The 21823-nt window shown below is 40.1% G+C and overlaps 1 protein-coding gene and 1 long non-coding RNA gene across 2 annotated transcripts; one reads left to right on the top strand and one right to left on the bottom strand.

Moving 5' to 3' along the window:
* loxa (lysyl oxidase a) lies at positions 1–4698 on the bottom strand. Its single transcript, XM_010877763.5, has 7 exons — positions 3839–4698; positions 3574–3682; positions 2693–2824; positions 1865–2018; positions 1472–1567; positions 1128–1243; positions 1–859 (listed from the first exon to the last, which is right to left on the bottom strand). The coding sequence occupies exons 1-7, from the start codon at positions 4467–4469 to the stop codon at positions 853–855; spliced, it is 1245 nt and encodes a 414-aa protein (XP_010876065.1). The 5' UTR covers positions 4470–4698; the 3' UTR covers positions 1–852.
* A 9273-nt stretch (positions 4699–13971) lies between these two features.
* LOC109616554 lies at positions 13972–21762 on the top strand. The gene is made up of 3 exons (XR_002197745.3): positions 13972–14057; positions 20562–20705; positions 20878–21762. It is a non-coding gene; the product is annotated as an uncharacterized LOC109616554 (long non-coding RNA).
* The last annotated feature ends 61 nt before the right edge of the window (positions 21763–21823 follow it).

The raw sequence follows: 21823 nt of genomic DNA, 5'->3' as shown, positions 1-21823 counted from the left end.
TCACAATGAATCACAATTATTTATTCAAGTAGATTTCCTGGAATACAGAAGTTGCGGTAATATGAGCTTATTTCATTGCATAAATATCAAATAATAAGAAATTATACAGCAAGCAGACTAACCAAAAGTACAAGCATTTCACAAAACAATTAAAGGTTTGCAGCATGGGCACAACATGTACAGTATGGGCAATACTTTATGGCCGTGATTTTAACTGATTTGTGGGCTGCATGTATTTCTAATTTCTAAAAGTCAAAAATAATATAAAGTGGTCTTGAACTCAAATTGTAAAGATATAAGCTACTAACCTTTAACAAGCTAATGTAAATAATAATAGGGTGAGGGGGGTGATGTTTGATTATATGTTTGACAAAATATAACATGAAATGATGAGGAAAATTAAAATGTTGTAAAATCATTATCTCTGTGTGTAATGTTTTCAACTCTGCTGGCAATGTGAAGATGTACAGTATTTGATAAAATGTGGTGCTGAAGATTGCAATTAATATCTAAAAACAGGCAATTTCGAACTTGGGAGCTTTTAAGCTCTAAAATTTAACTTACTTGTTTAACACTTGTCAAATCCTGTGTGAACTATTGTAATGTGATATACTATAGTGTATCTCTCCTCCTTTCAAATAATTACAAACAAATAAATTCCATTAATATTTCATTGCACATATAGAAAGGCTTTAAAAAAACATGTTTAACTAAGGGATACATGAACCCCTGTGTTTTTGTTTACGTTCCCTTGAAAAACTACAACTTTTGCTTTACCCATATTGCTCAAGGGGCTCTCTCGGCTGTGGAAGAGGTTTCACAGAATTGCTTTTCAATGGTGAGTTCCCTCTCTTAATAGCTGTAAAGAAAAGGATAAAGTGTTTTATCACATGCATGAAACACACAGAATCATAGTTCTTGTTATATGAGATTAGGATTGTGTGTTAGACGTTCACAATGAGCTTGAACGTGTTACTGTCTGGCACAGTGAATAAGATGCTGAGTCATAATGCGTTGCCACATCTCGGGCTGGTTTCCCAGACCCAATCCTCCTCCTTAGTTCAAACTCCTGACTCCCGCACATGCACAATGGTTGGTAAAATTAGATATTTAATTCTGAGACTCACTGTGAGATGTAACATCCTGAAACGTAGGCATAGTTGCCAGTGTAGCGAACCTCACAGCGCACAATGTTGTTGCTGTAGTCAGACTCTGGAACCTGATAGCTGGGGTTCACACTGATCTAAAACACACGAAGAAAAGGGGTGGGACTATGAATGATTCATATTTAATGAATTATACGAAAAGTAAGTAAAATAACAGTGTTGTACCAGTGGACAGATAAAAACGAACACAAAACACAGTTACTGGAAGGCATTTCAGGTCTGTCTTTTTGCTTCTCAGAACTGGTATGTGAATGCCTTAAGATGTGTGATCAGTGCAGAGCCAAAAATGTGCTTTCTTAACAAACCTTCAGGACGTAGTTTCCAGGTTTCACATCTGTAATATCGATCCACTGGCAGTCGATGTCTGCGTTGTAGGTGTCATAACATCCTGGACTCAGACCCTGAGTTACAAAAGGGCACCGTGGACCCTCAGACAACAGTGGGTAGTGCTCAAAATCCCATTACATCCATAGTACTGAACTACAGGTAAGCAATGCTGCTGAACACCATAACCTGTTACTGATTGACTGCTGCAGCCAGATAATCCACATTTATGAACACATTGTAACATTGAGATGATCCCATTATAAGCTGAGCTGGGACAAAACCGGAGACTCATCCATACCGTTAATTTAATGGACATGCCATTGATTTGATCGGTCTACATGACATATTGCAACAAGTGCTGTCTTGGTAACCTGGGTGTGTGAGGTGCAGGCATAGCGTCTGTAGTAGCCATAGTCACAGGAGCTGTCCTCCAGGCAGAAGCTGGCCTTGTGCCCCTCAGCCACACTCCTCCCGTCTGAATCCAGCAGGTCATAGTGGCTGAACTCATCCATGCTGTGGTAATGTCTGGAGAGAAGCGGGAAGGTAGAACTCATTCAATCACTTTGTCATTACTTAATTGAATCAAATGTGCAGTGTCCGAAAGCTACCTAACTGAAAAAATATGAATGGAGGATGGCATTTTTAAAAGCATTCAGGTCTAGGTGCAGGCAATGCAACTAACAAATCAGTTGTAAAAACAAACGATAGGATGTAAGTCTTATTATGTAAGTCAATATGTTCATTGGAACTCAGCCAAATGTGGCTGAGTTCATGATTCTTCATGTTGCTACAGTATGTCATACTTTAGAGCAAAACTATGGCCTGAGGTCATGTGAAATGAAGACCAGTGGATGCAAGATAACTGGCCAATTCTGAATGTATCCAGTATCACATTCCTCATGTGCAGTAGAAGTTATGGGTTGGAGTCAAATATTTTGAGGTAGAAAATGGAGTCAAATCCACTGCCATACATTTTTGCATTACTGTATTTGCCACACAAATGAGACTAGTATTTTGGTAATTTATCCGCAGAGAGTGAGAGACAGAGAAAGTGAGTGAGAGGAGAAAAAGATAGTGTGCAGCCAAAAAGACAGAAATGTATTGGAGAGATGTGGAAAAGCATTTAGACACATTGGCATTGAAGGAGGTAGCGAGACATAGACAGAAAAGCAAAGAAAGACACGTCGGGAGCCACTCACTGGTGACAACTGTGCCATTCCCAGGAATAACGTGGTCTGCTTGGCAGGAAGTCAGCTGTCCCCTGGTTCTTCACCCGTTGTGGAAACCTTAGCAGCATGCGGGTGTCATAGTCTCTCGCTCGGTAGGCTGAACTGCCTCCGCAAAAAACACATTACACTTTGAACACAGAACTGATTGCACAGAACTAATTTGGACGCAAAGTGCGTTTGAGTGCAGTTACAAGCCAAATAGGTAGTTGAAGAAATAATTGTATCTACATTTGTTTGGGAAAGGTATGGTACATGATGACGTCATTAAATCATGAAGGATATGGTTGGCTGTTTAACTGATCTTTCACCAGAAAGATCAGTTAAACAACTTTCTGGTGATTCTTTTCTCATATAAACAACTAAACTGCAGGACATTTCTGTAGAATTTTACCCCTCCACCCATACAACTGATGGAAGGATTATATTTATCCACAGTGCCGCATGCAATGGGGCAATCCTACACCATTTAACACGCCAGAGTGTATTTCCATAAGACTCTTCCGCCCTCTAAAAGATCAGTCTGAATGTCTGGGCATTAGGAATCTAATTTGAAGATTTTTCAGTACCTCAACCTGATTGGTGGACACGACGGTCTAAAGCCCACCCCTTTACCCTGCTGAACATTTATTGGTATATTATAATTAAATATATACATTTCAACTTTTGCTAGCCACCAAAACATTCTGAAATTCAAGGGATGAAAAAATAAAACTAATTATTTAGAACACAAACAGCACATTTTCTTATTCTTATATTTAGAATTTTTTTGTATGGTAGAATAATAAAAAAATAGATAATCAAGTTTTTGACTGCACTCTTCCTTTAAATGACAGTGTTTGTTCCAACTGTACCTTGACAAGCAGTTCTCTTCGCTTGCACATCTGAGGTTGTACATAGGAACTCTCTGGACATATACGGTGGATTGAATGTAGTATGCGTCTGGCACAAGATCAGGGAGACCTATAGGGGATGTGTTTGTCTTAATCACAAATGATTGTAGAATCAACAAAAACAACACTTATCATGTTTTAAATGAAAATAGTGGAGAAATAATCTGAGATTGCAGCAAATGCATTCCAAATGCATACCCTTCGATCACGCTGTGCACACGCTTACCGTTCTGGTGGTACCTTGTGCCATATCCAGGTCTTTCTCTGCGCCGCGGTCTCTCGTACACATCATAGTAATTGTAGTAAGGATTATCTGAATCGGATGTCTTGTACGGGTTGTAAGGATCATCCCCTGCCATCATGTCTTCTCTTCTCGGAGATGGGGACGGTTTTTCCTGTGTCCCATTCGTCGTGCCATTTGCCTTAGTTTCTGCATGGCCACTTGAACGAGAATCCTGATTCTGGTGCCCTTGTCCCCTCTGGGGCCTTGGAACTTGAGGTGGTAGCCACCGCACGCCAGCTCCTGTGCCGGACACTGCTTGGGTAGATGTGGGAGACTGTCTGGATAGGGCAGAGGGCTTCTTGGCTTCGCTATCGCTAATGATGGTGACAGGTCTCTCCTGAGCTTGCTCCGCGCCCCTTTGCTTTGGTGGTCGATATTCCGAACCGTGACTCAGAAGGCTAAAAACTTTACCATTGTGCGCCCACTGAATTGTTTGACGTAATGTACCTGCCGCTTGATTGTTTACTGGTCTTGTATCTGGTGGATGTCGCTGAGATTCAACAACTTGCAGAAAACAAACGAATAAACATACATGTGCACAGGCGTAAAACGTACCAAATTTACGCGTGCCCATTATATAATTTATTCAGCAATCTATAAGGACTTATAACAACCAATATTTTAATTTCCGTGCTCTATCATTTGTCCGTTAAAAATAAAACTTTTTAAGTAGGTAAAAATCACACCAAATTAAAACCTAAACGTATTGCTTTGTTCTCCACGCAAACTCACATCGCTCTGTTCCGACTTCCAAAGCTTGCAGATGCGCTTAGAGTGGCGAGGAGGAGGAGTTGAACATTTGAAGTTTATAATTCAGTTGTTAGACAAACCTATGATGGTACAGGGGTGCTCGTGTAACAGCTGGATGGATAGGCTACGTGATGCCGGCTGCGTTTTCCTCCACTGTCTGAAGATAGTTGCGTAATGTCAGGCTAAGTGCAGTGTACTAAGAAAGAGGTACAGATGTGTAGCCTACAAACTAACCATAGAGTGAAGTTACAACTTTAGATCAGATTCATGGTGGCTCAGTGCATCAGCTTTTTAACAAGTCCCTCAGAAAATGAATACCTTTGTCACCCTAATCAAGGTGGAATCACTGATATGTGGACTTTGCTAATAACTGTGGTCTTGGGAAAGCACATCACAATAAAAACACCATCATTACAGCCACAATGCCTTTCTGCAATTACCACACCCAGGAGAAATTCTTGGGAAAAGTAACTACATACTTACTCTCACATTCACACATACATTAACAATATTTTATATTTCGATTTTTGGAAGATTCTGGTGTGTAACATTCACTTCATATAGCATTTGAAAAGTGCAAGATCCTTTGCCAGATCACCAGGAATGCAATTGTTATGACAAATAGCACTTACTCTGTAGGATGAACTCTCGTTTAAGAGCAACACATAGACAGGAGGAGCTCTAAAACCTAAACAGGATTGCTTAATGGGTTTACAAGATGTCATTATGATATCCAAAAGAAGACTCAACAACATTTTCCAGCTATGTTTTTCCAATCTACTGTTTCCCTTTTGGTCCTTTTTTTTTCAGTGTAATTTTTATTTGAAGATTTTCAGACTGATTCAATGCAGCAGCTACTACATGTGATAAACACACTGAGGTCCCTGTGTTCTTTCATGTGGGAGGGTTTCATTGTGCTGGCTCCGGTCGCGGTATGATCGTGACCCCTAAAGCCTTGGACAAATCTCTTACCCTTCCCTCACTATATGCCAGTGAAAACACTTCCCTGTTGTTAGCACAAGGCCAAGAGACTTAATATATAGTTGGGTAATCCTAAATCAATGGTTTTCCTTTTTCTCTGTCTAGCCGTCTTTATACATGACTGACCAAAGTAGCTATGACTGTACTGAAGAAGAAAAATCATCAGAACACCAAGCCTTATGCTGGACAAAATCAAAATGCATTATCTGTACAAAAACATGTAATACATTCACAGTAAAACATTTAACTAGGCTTCTTTTTACTTAATCAAACACTATTGTACATTGTAGTTTGACGTATCTAATCATTAATCATAAGGCACTTTTCATAAACCACACAAATCTTTATGAAAATCTAAATATAAGCACTATATGCTTTTTTTGTCTAAATAGTCTTTACATTCGTCAATGATGTAGACCACACACTTTGGAAAAAATCTAACTTTATAGCATTGGCATCTCAGTGCTGAATTATAAAATAGTCTGCTTTGCACATTTCCGGCCAGAGTCACATGACTTCACATCATTCCTTGTGTAAGCTCACTAAATGGCCAATCAGAGCCAAGAAGCATTATTTGAGCCTCAAAAAATGTTTCCTCCCTCCACAGTCTGAGACACAGATAAATAGCAGAAATATGAGCCAGTGAGATGAAGTAGCCAGTTCTATGTAAAGCACTTCAAATTCCTCTGGTAGAAAGAAAGGCACAATATATAAATCCATTTCATGATTGGTAGTTTTAAAAATAAACTTTTAGTTCACTCTCTAATAAGCAAGAATGACTGGACCACTCCAAATCTGTTCTACTCATAGACCAGTACAGTAAAGCCCAGTACAGTAGAGTTCAGTTAATCACAGTATAGTAAGTACATTACAATACATTTACTTTTAAAATGTTAGTAATTTATCTTATCCAGAGTATCAGTACAGTAAATCACAGCACAGGTTAATACAGCAGAATATAGTTTAGTTCATTACATAAAAAAATAATAAACATAGGTTAGTACAGCAAAATACAGTAGAATAATGCACTTAAGTGTACTGCACTATTGTACTTTCTACGTCTAGAATTTTATGTACAGTATGTGACTCTACTTTGCTCTAATATACTTTAATATACTAGTGTGTATATAAACACTTTTGTAATTATGGGCAATTTTTTATGCAATATATAATGTACTGTATATGTATTGGTAGGTTACATTTTTCAAATATATTTAATGCAAATTTTTATAAATTAGTACTTGGTGATTGATTGACCACAGCTGCACAGAAACCAAACATGTTACTTTACATAATTGTTGTGTATTTTATAGCTTCCATATGATTTCATGAGACATACTAAATTATGCAATCAGGAAATTGTCCTTAGTTAATTTGAGTTCTGACTGCGGCTACGTACTGCAAGTATGTACTGTGCTGATGATGGTAAATAGTATATTAAGTACAGTGGGTATAGAAAGTTAGCACCCCCTTGCCAAATGTTTGTTTAATTTATTTTCACTTGGATAATGTAGGTTACTGTGTGTAAATAAATCTGGAAAACGTCTGATTTTATGTGTTTCATGCTGTAAGGCATGGTGAACATTTTGAATGGGCCTATGAGTTTATATACCAACTATGTATGGTTAAGCCAGTATACTAGTATTACAAAGAAGCTTCACCCTTTCTTTGTCAAGTGGAATGTTGGTAGACTTACCCCAAAAAGCCTGCACACTGTAAGAATTCACAGAAAATAATAGTCCATCCAGGCACTTCAGGCATAATGTTTACAATGCCCTATGGTTTGGGAAATACTCATCTTAATCTGACTAATTATACAGTATGGGTATGTGAATCGAGACAGGTAAAGACACGTACAAAGAAGGATGGTCATGCAGAAAAGTGGTGGATATATGATGTGGGGTGAACTAAAGGCCCTATCAAAGACCATGGGAAGCTGGTTAAGTGACATGGCATCGTGGAAGTTGCACACCAGTAAATAGAGTCGGGTAAGATGTTTAGCAGATGCAGTGATTGGATAGGAGCATAGACAGTTTGATTTAAATGAATAAGGGGTCATGTGTCAAGTTTAGACAGGAGGTGGCTGTTCTGGGTCTGGAAAAAGAGTACACAGACCAACCCAAAAAAATGAAATACTCTAGATCAGATCCATCTAAGGAGACAATTTTTGTTGTTGATTAAAGAGCATTTTCTTTTACGGGAGGTGAAGGGTTGTTGGAGATCAACAAAACAGAGTTGTGGTTGGATCATCCAATAGGACAATAAACCAAAGCATTTCTCCAGGTCCACATAAAAATTTGTCATATCATTGGCAATAGAATTAAACTTTCCCTGACTTCCCCTGACAACCATCCTCTGCTCACCTCCATATGAGGTGAGCAGAGGATGAGGGTCCCCAAGCAAGGATCAAGGACTCTGAAGGGTCTTTAGAGATTCTACATGGATGAAAAATCTCAGATCCCTTGCCATTGTAATGGCCAGTCCCTGTAACCCTCCACTAAACGTGACAAAATGACTGACCAGCCAAGGATGCAGCGGAGGTGGATGCTAGGGGAACTCCTCGCATGTCTGGACTCCAACTCCAAGGAGGAATACCCCTACTCTCACCCGCTGCCTAGTGGCCAGCCCTGGATCCAGCCCAGTGGCAACCCTGGTGGCAACAACTATTTTCTAGGGCGACTAAGGGGTTCCTGTCCTGAGGCAAAGCCTCTGCCTTGGTGTGCCCCCCCCCCCCCTTTCCGGTACTGTTTCTTTTCTAATGTGATCGATAAAAAGGATTCAAAACCACCCCAAATATTAAAACAACCCCAATGGAATAACAACAAACATAGGATTAAAATGTTTATACTCGTTTTGTGTGAATATGATTTTTTGAATGAAAGGCAGTGTTATAAACGTATTAAGTAGCCGTCACTGATGAGTAGACTAAGCTTTATCTTCATCAATGAGTCAGTGCGACTAAAAAGTTGATTTAGTTGCCTGTAATATACACTCACCTAAATGATAATTAGGAACACCTGTTCAATTTCTCATTAATGCAATTATCTAATAAACCAATCACATGGCAGTTGCTTCAATGCATTTAGGGGTGTGGTCCTGGTCAAGACAATCTCCTGAACTCCAAACTGAATGTCAGAATGGGAAAGAAAGTTGATTTAAGCAATTTTGAGCGTGGCATGGTTGTTGGTGCCAGACGGGCCGGTCTGAGTATTTCACAATCTGCTCAGTTACTGGGATTTTCACGCACAACCATTTCTAGGGTTTACAAAGAATGGTGTGAAAAGGGAAAAACATCCAGTATGCGGCAGTCCTGTGGGCGAAAATGCCTTGTTGATGCTAGAGGTCAGAGGAGAATGGGCCGACTGATTCAAGCTGATAGAAGAGCAACTTTGACTGAAATAACCACTCGTTACAACCGAGGTATGCAGCAAAGCATTTGTGAAGCCACAACACGCACAACCTTGAGGCGGATGGGCTAACAGCAGAAGATCCCACCGGGTACCACTCATCTCCACTACAAATAGGAAAAAGAGGCTACAATTTGCACAAGCTCACCAAAATTGGACAGTTGAAGACTGGAAGAATGTTGCCTGGTCTGATGAGTCTCGATTTCTGTTGAGACATTCAGATGGTAGAGTCAGAATTTGGTGTAAACAGAATGAGAACATGGATCCATCATGCCTTGTTACCACTGTGCATGCTGCTGCTGGTGGTGTAATGGTGTGGGGATGTTTTCTTGGCACACTTTAGGCCCCTTAGTGCCAATTGGGCATCGTTTAAATGCAACCTGAGCATTGTTTCTGACCATGTCCATCCCTTTATTACCACCATGTACCCATCCTCTGATGGCTACTTCCAGCAGGGTAATGCACCATGTCACAAAGCTCAAATCATTTCAAATTGGTTTCTTGAACATGACAATGAGTTCACTGTACTGAAATGGCCCCCACAGTCACCAGATCTCAACCCAATAGAGCATCTTTGGAATGTGGTGGAACGGGAGCTTCGTGCCCTGGATGTGCATCCCACAAATCTCCATCAACTGCAAGATGCTATCCTATCAATATGGGCCAACATTTCTAAAGAATGCTTTCAGCACCTTGTTGAATCAATGCCACGTAGAATGAAGGCAGTTCTGAAGGCGAAAGGGGGTCAAACACAGTATTAGTATGGTGTTCCTAATAATCCTTTAGGTGAGTGTATTATCTCAGTATTGTTCAATATGGGTGTCTCTTCATTGGCAGAGGTCATTTTTTACATTGAAAAGCAGATTGTTTTTAATTAGTCGACATTTTTGGTAATTTGTTTGGTTTAAAAAAATACTTTCCAGGTGTCCCTTTAATGTGAATAGATCAAATATTAAATAATAGTGCAATTTTGATTCTTCAGACACTCAAAATTGTTTTCCCCATAAGTAGGAATTCTAACCTTTCAGCTCAGTTGAACGCCAAAACATTTATTTTACATAAATTTGAAAGGGGAATTCATTTAGGAAATAACAATATTTGTGCAGCTCGGAGTAATGGACAGTTTCAAGACTGTGTCCTTGGCAGAATTGCAACATGAAATGTTGCTATCTCTTAATTTCTAGAAATTGTTTTTTATTCTAATTACTGTAATTGGTGTGTGTAATCCCTGTCACATTTTGGCTTCATTTTAGCTAATTATTCATTTGAATACTATTTTAACATTAGTTTGGGAGTTGGCTGTGTCAGGACTAAACATTTACGATTAAGCATACCAATAGTTCCCCAAAGAGTACAAATATGCACAACTGTGTTTCTGAGTGGATTCATCACAGTTCCACTGAACAGGAAACAGGCAGAACCTTCAGTTGTTTTCTCCTCGTAATTCATTGAATTGTTCAGTGTAGACTCCTCTCTCTCCTTGAAGAGGCACAGTGTTCCCTAGCCACTGGAACCACATCTGCAAGCCATTAGCCTAGTTCCTTTGTCCACGTTGATGGAATTCTCACATTCTGAATTTTGGCCCTAGTGGACAAACTAAGAATAATTTAAAGACTTACATTGCATAAGAAGTGTGTTTTGTAAGGGCTGCTTAGTGGTGCACCCTACAAATGATAATAATAATACATTTCTTCTTTATGTATTCTTACTCTCCCTACACCAAAACAGAGATTATGTATTCCTCTGCGCTCCACACAGGACACTGTGCAGTCACATATGACCCAAAAAATAAAGCAATACACAGGACAGGACAGTTCAAAACAGCAACACAGTCTGTTAAGAGGAGGACTACTAAAATGTTTGCCCCAAAAACTTGCTTGCTTATAGCCCCCAAAAGGCTTGAGCAAGCCATGGTATTTTAGTCAAGTCCTTTATCCAGTCACCATTTCCTTTCCAATATCTGGAAAAAAATGTTGGTCAAAATATCCAAAATCAACCAGGCAGGCCTCTTCTCCATTGCAGACAAATAAACATCCAGACAGACAATTTCAATGTCTGTCATTGACAGGAGGTTTCCATTACTCTATTCAAAAGTCTGGCAGCACACACATATATAGCCTACACACACACAGCAGGCTACGTGGCATTCTGCTCATGTAGGCTGCCAAATACTTGTAGGCCTATATACAGCATCCAGGAGGAGGAGCCCCATATCTGAGGTAGAGCAGAGCCCCAGAGACCCCAACACTGTACTGCCCAGCCCACAAATAAACTGGAACTGCTGGTTTTCCTCCCACTCGATGATGATCAGTTCTTGCAACCTCTGAAATTCTGGCATATGAAATGTACGGGAGAAGGCTGCCTGTGAACCCTTGACTTTTGAATGTTTGAACTTTGCACATACCAAATGTATAATGTAATGATGTCTCCTGGATTTATCTTCTTTACCAGGACAATCTCCACAAACTAGTGTGCATTGTCTGGGAAATGTGTTAGCAATAGAGAAATCCATCTGCAGGATGTAGTAAAATCAGGAAGGAATGAGACATTAAGTGGTAGAGGGTTATAAAGGAGAAACTAGAATGTTAGAATGACGACATGAAACCTGTGGTATTCTGTGACTGGGACGTGCCAAAAGTCATTTTGTGAATGCCAGATCTCTATGAAATCATTCACCTAATGTTATTTAAAATCATGATTTATCACATGGGTTAGCAAAACTCACATCCCTGAGCTTGTGTGCCAAATATCAACTCAATCAGATCAAGAAATGTAAACATGCAGAGATGTGGACTCGTGTCACATGACTTGGACTTAAGTCACATAGTTTGAGACATGAGACATGATTTGGTAAAAAGGCTAACTACTTGCAACTTAACTTTGATTTAAGCATCTATGACTTTACTTGGAGTTGTATAACTGGAGAGACTTGTTTAGATTTCCCCAGCATCCTTTCTCTTTCAGCACCCTCGCTTGTGCTGCCCCCGGCTCACAGACCTTCAATGTTCTCAACACGCATCCAGTAGGTGGGGATTGGGGGAAAACACGACCCTAATTGGCATTTTTCTCAATGTCGCTCAAACTAGGCATAGCGTTCAGCTGTCAACGTTAGGTAAAATCCAGTCTGATTGATAACTAGCTTTGGATTCCAGGGGCCCTATTCACAAAACATCTTAAGGCTAGAAGTAACTCCTAACTTGCTGATTTATGAGTAGGCCTAACTCTTAAAATAATGGGCGTGTCAGTCCTAGTTTTAGGACTAAATGTTTGGCCTAAGAGTACTTCACAAAGAGTTTTGGCGCTAAAACCAGCTCCTAAATCAGGGAAAAGTTAAGAGTAGTCAAGAGGACTCCTAAATGACTAAAACCAAATCACAAACAATCCTAAAGCCTGCTGCCGGCAATCTGCCTCATAATCCGGTCAACAGTTTAGAAACACGTAATGACACAGAGCTTTTCAATAGGTATAGGCTTTAAAAAATACCTTCGCGAGGGTATTATGATTGTAGAGCTAGTCTTTGATGTAGTCACTTCAACCATCAGAAACCACCCAATAACACCGGAGAACAAGGTTGTGACAGCGCTACGCTACTTGGCCACAGGGAAAATACAGCTTTGCGTCGCAGACGAACCACGTATCTCAGTAAAATAATAAATGCCCTCCCCAGACCCCATATCGTCCGAAAATTCATTCGGTTTCCTCATTCGCCAACTATAATAAACAAAGTCATCATGGCCATAGCTGGACCACACGGTGTTGTTGGATGGGACATAGGATAATTGCACTAATTACGGCACCATCAAAACATAAACGCGCATTTCTTTACGAGCTGCCAGACATAAAATGCGGACAATTAGCTAAACATAACATGACTAGTCACCATGCCATTCGTTGTTTCATGTTTAACCAGGGACACTTAACCTACATTTTTATTTTAATATCTTTAATTTCAACATGGCAACATAACACGTCGTTCTACCATTGCTAAAATGAATTCACTGACAGAGACCTGTCCTCTATCAGCCAATCTCTGTGGGCATAGTAAATGGGGCTTGTTCGTGGAACACGACATCCATGGCAACGAGGTCAATCCCGCCCTTTCTCTTAGCTTAAGACTCCCCATTTTAGTGCTGTTTAGGTAAGAGTCCTCCCGGTGGTAAGATGAAATGTTTTGTGAATACGGCCCCATGACTATGTCGGTAAGAATGAAATGACTGCTGTACTGTGCCTAGCTAGTCAACGAACCTGAGGTAATGTCAGAATGAAATACTCTAGTTAGCTAGCGTTAGGAAATTGGCAGAACTAAATTATGTTCAAGGAATTTCCAAGCGTTTAGTTAAGCAAGTAACATTAGCAGTCTGATAGACGGAGGGTTATACAATACGTTCCTCCATTATTGTTTACCACGGAGATTCCCATGGCATATCCTAACTTCTGTAGCTAAGTATTTCTGGTAAAATTCCCGAATTTACTGACTTGTAATAGCTCCCCCTAGCATTTAATTGAAAGTGGACAACATTTTTGTTTTCTTTTTAACATTCTTACATAGGCTTCATGTTACAATTATAACATAAAAATATATAATTTTATCAACAATTGACAGCGTACAAATACCTAAAACAACTTACTGAATAATATTACGTTCCTTTAAGCTCATTCATTGACTTGAAGACAAATTTAGTGACTTGAATCAATTTGAGCTGTGGAACTTGGGACTTACTTGAGACTTGCCCATTTTTACTTGTGACTTGACTCAAGACTTGAAGGCCAAGGCTTGCTTAGGAAAATTGTGACTTTTCTGTTAACATGTACCTGTTACTGTTTTTTTGTATTGTGACAGGTAGAGATACAGGTAACAGACAGTCCAAGGGAGAGAAGGGATTTTCAAAACCCAATTCCAAACCGTTCCCCTGGGGTGTCTGTATTGTCTTCGGGGCAGACTCCCAGAGGTTTTATAGGAATGGCTGCGGGAGGATGTCTTCAGGGCGAACTCTCATTCTTCTTCTCCTTGGTGCATTTGCAACGTGTGTAATTTTATTTTAATATTTACATTTTCCCGTCTTTTTCTTTGCTACCATGATGTACTTAAGGATGTTCAATTTATGATTATTGCCTTGCCCCATAGCAGCGATAATGGATTTGGATTGCATTGGCGGTAGAATAATTCATACGCAGAGCTTAATTTCTTTGTTTCATTTTCTTTAATTTACTTTTCTTTCTCATAATCAAAGCGAAGAAAGAAATAGCAGAAAATAGCAGACAGGATCTTACGAAGGCAGGCTAACTCACTGAACTCTTAAGTGAAAGAAACATGGGAAGGTAGCAAACAGGCTAGGTAACTTGAAGAATAGGACCATAAACACATGACTGAGTAACTATGCTTCCATAAGGACTGAAGGGAATACACTGACATATACAGTTGTGCTCATACGTTTGCATACCCTGGCAGAAATTGTGAAATTTTGGCATTGATTTAGAATATTTGACTGATCATATAAATAATGTATTTTGTTTAAGGATAGTGATGTGAAGCCATTTATTATCACATAGTTGTTTGGCTCCTTTTTAATCACAATAACAGAAATCACCCAAATGGCCCTGATCAAATGTTTACATACCCTTGAATGTTTGGCCTTACAGACACACAAGGTGACACACAGGTAAAAATAGCAATTAAAGTTTAGTTTCCCACACATGTGGCTTTTTAAATTGCAATTAGTGTCTGTGTATAAATAGTAATAGATTTTATTAGTTCTCACGTGGTTGCACTGAGCACGGCTAGATACTGAGCCTTGGGGAGCAGAAAATAACTGTCAAAAGACCTGTGTAACAAGGTAATAGAACCCATTATTTAAAGATGGAAAAGGATATAAAAAGATATCCAAACCAGTCAGTACTCTTCAATCCCTTATTAAGAAGTGGAAAATTCAGGGATCTCTTGATACCAAGCCAAGGTCAGGTAGACCAAGAAAGATTTCAGCCAAAACTGCCAGAAGAATTGTTTGGGATACAAAGACAAACCCACAGGTAACCTCAGGAGAAATACAGGCTGCTCTGGAAAAAGAGGGTGTGGTTGTTTAAAGGAGCACAATACGACGATACTTGAACAAAAATTAGCTGCATGATCGAGTTGCCAGAAAGAAGCCTTTACTGCGCCAATGCCACCAAAAAGCCCGGTTACAATATGCCTGACAACACCTTGACACGCCTCACAGCTTCTGGCACACTGTAATTTGGAGTGACGAGACCAAAATAGAGTTTTATGGTCACACCATAAGCGCTATATTTGGAGAGGGGTCAACAAGGCCTACAGTGAACAGATTACCGTCCCCACAGTTAAACATGGTGTGTGAGATCTAAAGGCAAGGGGAATCTTGTGAAAATGTATGGCAAGATGAATGCATCATGTTATCAGAAAATACTGGCAGATAATTTGCATTCTTCTGCACGAAAGCTGCGCGTCGGACGCTCTTCTTGGACTTTCCAGCATGACAATGACCCTAAGCACAAGGCCAAGTTGACCCTCCAGTGCTTACAGCAGAAAAAGGTGAATGTTCTGGAGTGACAATCACAGTGTCCTGACCTTAATATCATCGAGCCACTCTGGGGAGATCTCAAACGTGTGGTTAATGCAAGACGACCAAAGACTTTGCATGACCTGGAGGCGTTTTGCCAAGACAAATGGGCAGCTATACCACCTGCAAGAATTTGGGGCCTCATAGACAACTATTACAAAAGACTGCATGCTGTCATTGATGCTTAAGGGGGCAATACACAGTTTTAAGAACTAAGGGTATGCAGAAATGTTTTCTTTGTTGCTATGTTTTTTTAATGATTGTGTCATTCTGTTATAACACAGTTGAATATGAATCCCATAAGAAATAAAATACATGTGTTTTACCTGCTCACTCATGTTTTCTTTAAAAATGGTACATACAGCTCTGGAAAAAATGAAGAGACCACTGCACATTTTTCTTTCTTTTCCAAAAAAGTTGAAAAGGAATGTTTTGAGAGAGGAACAGAAGCGTTCAATTTGCAGTGGTCTCTTAATTTTTACCCTTCTGTTCCTCGCTCAAAATCTTCCTTTTTGACATTTTTGGAATGGAAAGAAAAAGGTGCAGTGGTTCCTTTATTTTTTCCGGAGCTGTATATTACCAATTCTCAGAGGGAATGCAAACTTTTGAGCACAACTGTATAGGGTAGGAGTAAATAGGAACAGGTGCAAACACTCAGGACTAATGCAAACAGGTGTGACTAATCATGGACTGGACACAAGCTATATTCAAGACACAGAAATAGACAGACTAGGATACCGAAGGCAGGACCAGGAACATAGAGGTGACTAGGGGTGAACAAAAACAAACAGGCAGGACCAGGAACATAGAGGTGGCTAGGGGTGAACAAAAACAAACAGGCAGGACCAGGAACATAGAGGTGGCTAGGGGTGAACAAAAACAAACAGGCAGGACCAGGAACATAGAGGTGGCTAGGGGTGAACAAAAACAAACTGGCAGGACCAGGAACATAGAGGTGGCTAGGGGTGAACAAAAACAAACAGGCAGGACTAGGAACATAGAGGTGACTAGGGGTGAACAAAAACAAACAGGCAGGACCAGGAACATAGAGGTGACTAGGGGTGAACAAAAACAAACAGGCAGGACTAGGAACAAGAAACTCACAGCAACAACGTCCCTGTAAGTTTGGGATATTAAGGTGTGTTGAATAAGTTAAGTATTTAGATGTGTCCTCTGATGCACTGCTTGTTCAATTAGGAGGTAATTGCCTGAACATACTTCCTGGAAGAAGAGTGTATTCCCCGCCCAACAACCACGTTTTATCTTGCAGACACCCTACTTATTCCAAAGAAATGCTAGAGCATTACAATGCAACTCAGTTCTGTCTGATATCCTATCAGCAAAGTAACTTTGTTAATGTTTTTCACACAATTGTATTTTTATATATATAGAGTTAGATATTGCAAAACATATAATATTTCTGAATGTTGTCAACATTTGGACAGTGGTGTCTGAGCTATCATGTAAATACAACCACATTTACAAAAAAGTTGGGACGTTGCTTAAAATGCAAAAAACAGAATGCAATGATGTGCTAATCAGTTAATCCCTATATTTATTTGAACAACCAGAGAAATGTTATTGTTTTTGGAAAAATGTATGCCCATTTTGAATGCAATTGTACATTGAGAAATGTTATTCTTGTTGCACTGTTTGCCCATGCAGTCTATCAGTGGTGAACACCTCCCCATTTTCACTTCTGATGATTATATCATCTCTGGAATGCTCTTTTTATATCCAATCATGTTACTGACCTGTGGCCAATTAACTTAATAGTTTTGAGATGTTCCACCAGGTTCGTATTTTTTTTATTACACAACTTGTCGCCGGTTCTGTTCGTAATTTTTATGGACAGAATTTCTAGGCGCAGCCAGGGGCCGGAGGGTGTCAGGTTTGGGGACCACACAATTTCGTCTCTGCTCTTTGCGGATGATGTTGTCGTGTTGGCCCCTTCTAACCAGGACCTTCAGCATGCACTGGGACGGTTTGCAGCCGAGTGTGAAGCGGTGGGGATGAAAATCAGTACCTCCAAATCCGAGGCCATTGTCCTCAGTCGGAAAAGGGTGGCTTGCCCACTTCAGGTTGGTGGAGAGTTCCTGCCTCAAGTGGAGGAGTTTAAGTATCTAGGGGTCTTGTTCACGAGTAAGGGAAGGATGGAACAGGAGATTGACAGACGGATCGGTGCAGCTTCTGCAGTAATGCAGTCGATGTATCGGTCTGTCGTGGTGAAGAAAGAGCTGAGCCGCAAGGCGAAGCTCTCGATTTACCTGTCAATCTACGTTCCTACTCTCACCTATGGTCATGAGCTTTGGGTCATGACCGAAAGGACAAGATCCCGGATACAGGCGGCCGAAATGAGCTTTCTCCGCAGGGTGGCTGGGCGATCCCTTAGAGATAAGGTGAGAAGCTCTGTCACCCGGGAGGAGCTCAGAGTAGAGCCGCTGCTTCTCCAGATCGAGAGGGGTCAGCTGAGGTGGCTTGGGCATCTGTTTCTGATGCCTCCGGAACGCCTTCCTGGGAAGGTGTTCCGGTCCCGTCCCACCGGGAGGAGACCCCGGGGAAGACCTAGGACACGCTGGAGGGACTTTGTCTCCCGGCTGGAGCTAGAGGAAGTGTCTGGGGAGAGGGAAGTCTGGGCATCCCTGCTTAGACTGCTGCCCCCGCGACCCGGCCCCGGATAAGCGGAAGATGATGGATGGATGGAACTTTTCCAGTCTTTTGTTGCCCCTGTCTCAGCTTGTCGCTGGCATCATATTCAAAGTGGGCATTTGTCCCATTTTCAAGGGACAAAAACATTTTCCAGTTTCAACATTTGATATGTTGTCTTTTTACTGTTTTCTAATGAATATATGTTTTACATGATTTGCACATGTTTGTATTATGTTTTTATTTCCATTTTACACAGCGCCCTACGTTTTGGAAACTGGGTTGTACAACAACCAATACACTGTCCACTAATGTATTTAATTTTGGGAAATGAAATTAATAATAATAATAATAATAGAGTAATTTGAAACAAAGATGCAAAATTCACTTACATTGTCCTGTTCAGTTTTATTTCTGCCACTATATTTACAGTGGTCATATGGTAGTTACTGCAGTGCAATCTACCAACACATGAATAGCAGTCTACATTGGCACCATCTATTGGGCATATCATCTATTGCAACTTACCAGAAAAAAGTAGTTCTATTTGTGGCCCTTTATGGGCGAGGCACACTGGCACTGACATGACATTAAAACCTTCTAAGGGTATTCCAGGCAGTTTATTTATGGTCTGTAATATTCAGTAGTCGGGAGCACCTAGTTGTATAAAGTTTTAAAGCAAATTAAGCAATTGATGTCTGCTAGCTTAAACCATTTCCCAAGCCCACATTTAAAACCAGAAGGAAAAGATAAAGACAACCCTTCACCTGAGATTTCGCCCCTGCAGTCTGCTTTAATAGTTTGTCTTTAAGGCAAGATGTTTTTTACCATTTGAAGTGAAAAGAATGCTATTATTTTTAAGAGCATCAAAAATCTATAGAATGAAATCCAGGGAAATGATCATCAATGTCAACTATTTGTATCCATATTTTTTTTGGAATCATGTTTCAGTGGTGACAGATTATTTCTGTAACCCACTTGACCATGTACAATTTGTTGAGACAGACACATTCCCATGTGGACCACAGGTGTCTGGTGGTGCCTTAACTGGGGAGGACGGGCTCATGATAATGACTGAAATGAATGACACCTTAGTACCTGATCCTAGTCAATTGACCCCATTCCGTTACTATGGGCCATGCCCCTCTTACCAACCTCGACGTGTGGAACATTGTTTTCTCATGTCAGTGAGTGGATCAATTCTTCTTGCAGAAAAGGCTTGTGAGACTTGACATTTCTAAATACCTTTTGCCTTGAAAATGATTCAGACAGAAAATGCCTTGTAGTAGGTAATCAGAATCAGAAAGGGTTTTATTGCCAATAAGTTTTGCAACAAACAAGGAATTTGTTCTGGCATAAAATACTGGCTAGCTAAAAACTTTCTTCAGTTACATAACACAAAAACTTATTGTGTTTAACACAAAAAGTTATTGTGTTTGGTCCCACAGACTCCACCAAAGTTATTGTTAATAAACAAGTAAATATTGTTGTCAGATGTAGCTTTTTCAAGCTCCGGAAAAAGCTACCTCTTTCTTTCATTTTTTCTTTCAAGGATTTGGAGACAGTTATTCATGCGTTAATTTCCTCCCGTCTGGACTATTGTAACTCTTTGTATATGAGAGTCTGTCAGTCTTCATTGTCCTGCCTTCAGCTTGTCCAAAATGCAGCTGCTAGGTTTTTAACTGGTACAAAGAAGAGAGAGCATCACTCATGTATTGGCCTCCACATCTCCACTGGCTACCAATATAGGATTGATTTTAAAGTTCTTTTATTTGTTTTTAATACACTTCATGGATCAGCACCCTCCTATATTTGGGATCTCTCTAGCCAGCACTCTTCCTCAAGGACCCTTTGGTCTTCCTACAAACTGCTTTTGTGTGTCCACGGTCCGGATTGAAGTTTAAAGGTGACCATGCCTCTTCTGTTGCTGCTCCGAAGTTGTGGAATAGCCTACCTTTATATCTTCTAAAAGTCTACTACTAGTAGCAACGTTTTTAAATCCCACCTTGAGACCTATCTTTTTTCTCTAGCGTTTTAGTATGCAATTGTGTAGGAAGTTTCTGTTTATGTCTGTCATGTCCTATGAAAATATGTTTAGTTAGCTATATGTTTTTGCATGTTTTTTCATTTGCTGTCCTATATACTTTGTTTGATTGTACAGTACTTTGGTTGAGACTAGTTTGTTTTTAAATATGCTTTAAAATACATTTGACTTGACTTTACCTATGACACAGATTTTAATGACTTCTCTTCATTAACTGCACCACATTTTGTTGAATAATGGACTGTCTTCATCATCTGAGCCAGTTTGGACCCTTCCAGCTCTTTCCTCTAGACCAGTTCACCTGGAATGTGTTGAGCAGTGTTCCTAAGGATGTTCTGTGTTCATGGCTGATCTGTCAGATGACTGGAGGAGCTCAGGTGTCCGGAGTGGATCCCTCCCAGAACCAGGTTTGTTTGGCCTAACTGTTAATGAGCAGTCTGAAAAGGCAACCTACATGCTATAGAGTGTACAGCTGGACAAATGTTCATGTAAAAAGAGGATTAAAATGTCTATATTGATTTGCTGGGACAACGTGAAAGTTTGTTTTTGAATATGCCTCCCTCTGCATGTCATTACCAGCCCAACACAACCACTGCCACCACCCAGTCAAACTACTGCTATGGACGAGATCATCATGATTTCATGGACTGGACAGAGATATCCCAGATGGATTCTAACAACAACGGTCTATGGCAGAATTAAGTCCCCTGTCATCAGGATGAGCAGCCTATGGGTATTGATGTTGTGGACAACAGTCAGTCAGTATATACTAGCAAGACAACTGCCTGGCCTAGCTAATCCTGAGCTACTTCTGAGACTCATGTCCGGTCTAGACAATCAGCAGCCATTACAATGACAAAAGTCTGTCTCCACCCAACTTCGCCCATTCTCCCAGCAGAATGAAGCCAAATGTTAGCCCTCCAGCCAGACAGCAATGTCCAGCAGGTACATGGCAGCCACAAACTAAGAGCAGTGTTGGTAACGTGAGGAAAAGACATTACCAGCATTAAATCTCAAAAAGACGGAGGATGTAGATGTCTTTCCTCAAAATGTAGGGACAATGTGAAAATACTTAGTCCCTCAAAGACATTGGTGTGTAGATTACAGCATAAGGAGCTATGGAAGAAACATTACTTTTTCAAATAGATGAATGAACATATAGGCATGTCTGTTTGACTGGAAACTGAGTTTCCTTATTAATAATGTTTACACCACTGTAATCATTGACAAATTAGAATTTGTTAAGAATAGTTTATATTTCATAGCGTATTGTTCATATAAACCACTTGCTACATAAATGTCCTGTGTCAACATGAACAAATGGTAATACACAGTTAAAGCTTTTGTAAATTGTTAATAAGACCAGGGTTATTATTATTAAATCATTAATGTTTTGTTTGTTTTCCTAGTTTTTTCATGGTAACTGTTGTATTCATAAATGCAAGTTCATGTACCCTTATTGGAAAATGTTACTACCATTTGGAAAATATTTATATTGGCCATCCATGGCTCCCAATATACATTG

Source organism: Esox lucius, chromosome 14 (assembly GCF_011004845.1).
Source record: "Esox lucius isolate fEsoLuc1 chromosome 14, fEsoLuc1.pri, whole genome shotgun sequence".
NCBI classification, from domain to species: domain Eukaryota; kingdom Metazoa; phylum Chordata; class Actinopteri; order Esociformes; family Esocidae; genus Esox; species Esox lucius.
This window is presented reverse-complemented; position numbering and strand designations above follow the sequence as displayed.

Bases quoted from the DNA above. Each gene is read 5' to 3' on its own strand.
- loxa (XM_010877763.5), bottom strand. From the start codon at position 4,469: ATGGGCACGCGTAAATTTGGTACGTTTTACGCCTGTGCACATGTATGT. The intron at 2,019-2,692 runs GTGAGTGGCTCC...GCTTCTCTCCAG, and splicing joins GAATGGCACAGTTGTCACCA to ACATTACCACAGCATGGATG. The intron at 1,244-1,471 runs GTTTGTTAAGAA...CGTGTGTTTTAG, and splicing joins CTGGAAACTACGTCCTGAAG to ATCAGTGTGAACCCCAGCTA.